This window comes from Henckelia pumila, chromosome 2 (assembly GCF_033568475.1).
Source record: "Henckelia pumila isolate YLH828 chromosome 2, ASM3356847v2, whole genome shotgun sequence".
Classification (NCBI taxonomy): domain Eukaryota; kingdom Viridiplantae; phylum Streptophyta; class Magnoliopsida; order Lamiales; family Gesneriaceae; genus Henckelia; species Henckelia pumila.
The window spans coordinates 5,329,632-5,332,949 of record NC_133121.1 but is presented as its reverse complement, the minus strand read 5'-3'; the positions used below and the strand labels follow the sequence as shown (position 1 = coordinate 5,332,949).

At 40.4% G+C, this 3,318-nt stretch overlaps 1 protein-coding gene across 1 annotated transcript; it reads right to left on the bottom strand.

Moving 5' to 3' along the window:
• Positions 1-737: 737 nt before the first annotated feature.
• Positions 738-3,318, bottom strand: LOC140884959 (uncharacterized). Its single transcript, XM_073291869.1, has 5 exons — positions 3,102-3,318; positions 2,454-2,872; positions 2,045-2,111; positions 1,435-1,943; positions 738-1,358 (listed from the first exon to the last, which is right to left on the bottom strand). Exons 1-5 carry the CDS (start codon positions 3,316-3,318, stop codon positions 789-791), a joined length of 1,782 nt encoding a protein of 593 aa, XP_073147970.1. The 3' UTR covers positions 738-788.

The window sequence follows — 3,318 nt, the reverse complement described above, 5'->3', positions numbered from 1 at the left end:
CTTAAAGTCTGTGGGCAAGCTGGATCCGAAATGGGAAGGCCCCTACAAAGTAATTGAAATTGTGAAGATGGGAACATATCGCCTCAAACATTCAGATGGAAGAATACTTCCCAGGCCTTGGAACGTGGCCAACCTGAAGAAGTTTTATGCATAAACTGCAACTCTCGTCAATAATAGGCTAAATTTATCTTTTTTAGCATATTTTCCTTATGTTTTCATATTACAATTTTGTGATACATTGTTCAACTAATTTGATTATTGTTTTTATATAAACAGATTACTTTGTCGAAAGCATATCATATCTCCTCTCCTATACTAACGCTTACTTACGACATAAACGTCATAGACCCTAGCAATCATAAAAAATTCCCAACAGTAAGAGGCTTGGCCAGCCCCTTGGGACATTTGAACTTATGACGCTGTAAGAGGTCAGGACGACATAATAACATTATAAGTCCCGGGATACCTCACCACGCACCAAGTGGGTTTAGGAATTCCCCATGAGACAAAATCTTGGGAGATTGATCCCCTCCCAAGTACTCCATTGTTAAAGCGATAGTATTTTATTCATCAAACAAGTATGCAATAGCAACTTCAAAATGCAAAAGAGATATGATAATCGACAAATACTTACTTACTCAAAAAGAACAAAAAAAAAAGTCTATGACTTTGACTCTGTCACAAAAAAAAATTTTGCCCGAAAGTGGCAAGAAATAATAAAGCTAAACTGTTCCACGGTTTAGTCTCCATATAGCTTCGACACACACCGTCATTATTGGCTGTATAAGCTAAAAATTCGAACGCAAAGCTTCGATCATCTCCTCATCACCCAGACCTCCCAGTAAATCTCCTAAGGGAGGATCCGAGTCATCTTCAACTCTGGCAAGACTAGGCTCCGGAATCTTTGGGTGAATCATCATAATAATTTCCTCTGGAACTAGTTGAGTTTTCCGTAGTTCCTTGCGGCAATCCACTACAACTTCATCATGAATAACGATCGCCCGCTGAATCACTTCATCTCTAAAATCTGTGGACTCTCGGTAGCATTCAATTGCTTTTTCTCCAGTACTTCGCAAGAGATTCTTGCCTATTGACGAATTGAGAAAAGTCTCACCGGTCTCCGATTCATGGGAATATTTTCCCTTAAGTAGCTCCATATCCTTGCACATTGCATCATACTTTTTGGATTTCTCTTCAAGCTCCTTTTGCGATTTGAGAAAATCATCTCGGGCCTTAGCACCTTCCTCGCCGAGTCTTTTGCACTCTCCCCTTAATGACGCCAGCTCGTCATCAAATTTTCTCCCGGAATTTCGAGACCTCTCTTCTCGAAATTGAAAAGTTTGGGCAAGCGATAAAATCTGCAAAGACCCATAGATAAGGAGTATTGTTTACTACATAAAAATCATAACAAATATCAAACGTATAATAATATACCTGGAAGGCAGACGAGGCAAGAGACCGAGTTAATACTTCGGTAGGCTGAGGCAGTAGATGCAACCTGTCATGATCTCCAATGAGATTAGCTCCGTTTCTCCAGCCAATGTCTGGATCTTTCAGATCCCAAAAAGATCCAGCATTACTTTTATGGTTCACACCCTCCAAGAACAAGTGACAACCCTCACGAGTGTCGGGAGGAACTGTTCGTTCATCTTCACGTCTTCTTTTTGGATTTATTCTACCATTAGCATTCTCCCTAGTACGGGTATCACGGTCAGCATCATTTCTTCTACCACCATTCCTTCGGTCACGAGTGTCAGTATTTTTAGATGGAGGACCAGAACAATTGACACGGTCGGATGGCCCGGGAGAGTTCCTCCTCCTTGGAATCCCTTGGGAATTGTGATTACCTCGATCCATTGGTGACTCTTTTCTCGGTGTCTTTGACGGAGTTTTCTCGTTTTTCTCTATGCAAGCGCGAACCTCCGCCAAACTTAATTTGTCACCTACAAACAAACACAAAGAGAAGAGTGACAATGATCAGTAAATAAATTTAATAAATTTTAGATTACCACGAGTAGAAGAATCCAAAGAAGACGCAAAATACAGTCATCAAAATTCAATTTGAACAAAGCATTACCGGCAGGAATCAAACTTTTTGGGTCAACCAACTCCTGGAAGAGGCCTAAGGAACGACATTTAAGTTGCAATTCACGGTGGATTTTGCTAAGAATAATTTTCCTATGGCCCGGACTCCAAACTATGGGAACCTCCCAACCATAATCCCATACATAAACAAAATTTTTTCTCCAATCGTTTTTTGGAGATGGACAACGAGATAAAAACTTACAATCTCCCCGAGGTAGAAAATAAGTATAGGAACCCGGCATGGAGCGACGCACCGAGAAAAGCGCATAGAATAAGTCTATAGTCGGGGACATTTTAATTTCACTCACTCTACGTAGGAAACACGTAAAGAGAAGAATCGCACTTGGTGTTAATTGACTTAAACTCACCCCGAGACTATCTACAATTTCTATCAAAAGGGCATGAGGAGGGAGCGAGAAACCAAAATTAAAGTACTCCAGATATACAGTAAAATATCCCGGAGGCGGTTCATGGCAAAGATCTCCATTTTTGGGAATCTTAAGGATATTTTTAGAGGATAAGTCAAATTTTTTACTTGGACTTAAAATCTCCGACTCGTCCAAAAGACGCTCGCTCACTCCTCCCGAAGACTCTTCAGAACCACTATTATCGCAAGAATTCGGGTTACTATCAATTTTTAAATAAGGTGATACCACTGTTTTCAAATCACTCAAAGAATATAGACACTCATCAATTTCACTGTCACCGCTAGACCCCACTGGCGAAAGGGAAAGAGTATCTCGGTTAGCAACTAACACCGAAAATACCTTACCCCGTGAAGGGAGACCTGCAACGTTTTTTAAAGAATAAATCATATAAAAAATTAAACAAAATTTCATAGTCATGTTATATATATATATATATATATATATATATATATATATGAAATACATAAGCATAAAAATTACTTATTATTATTTTATTTTTAGGAATATTATATATATACCTATACGTATAGATATGTAACATGTGCATCTTTGTATACGAATGTATATGTGTCTATATCCATCACAGACCAAGGTCATCATCACCACCATCGCCCACCATCTTCGGCCGACCGCCGTGCAGCCTCCACGTTCTCCGGCGAGTTTTCCGCCTCGCAACCACCACCCTCTCCAGCGAGTTTTCCGTCGCTGCGTAGCCGTCTTCTTCATCATCGCTGGCCGCAACCCATCTTCGACGGCAACCTTCTTCCCGTCGAGCCAGATTTGGAAGGCATGGAAGCTCCTCCAT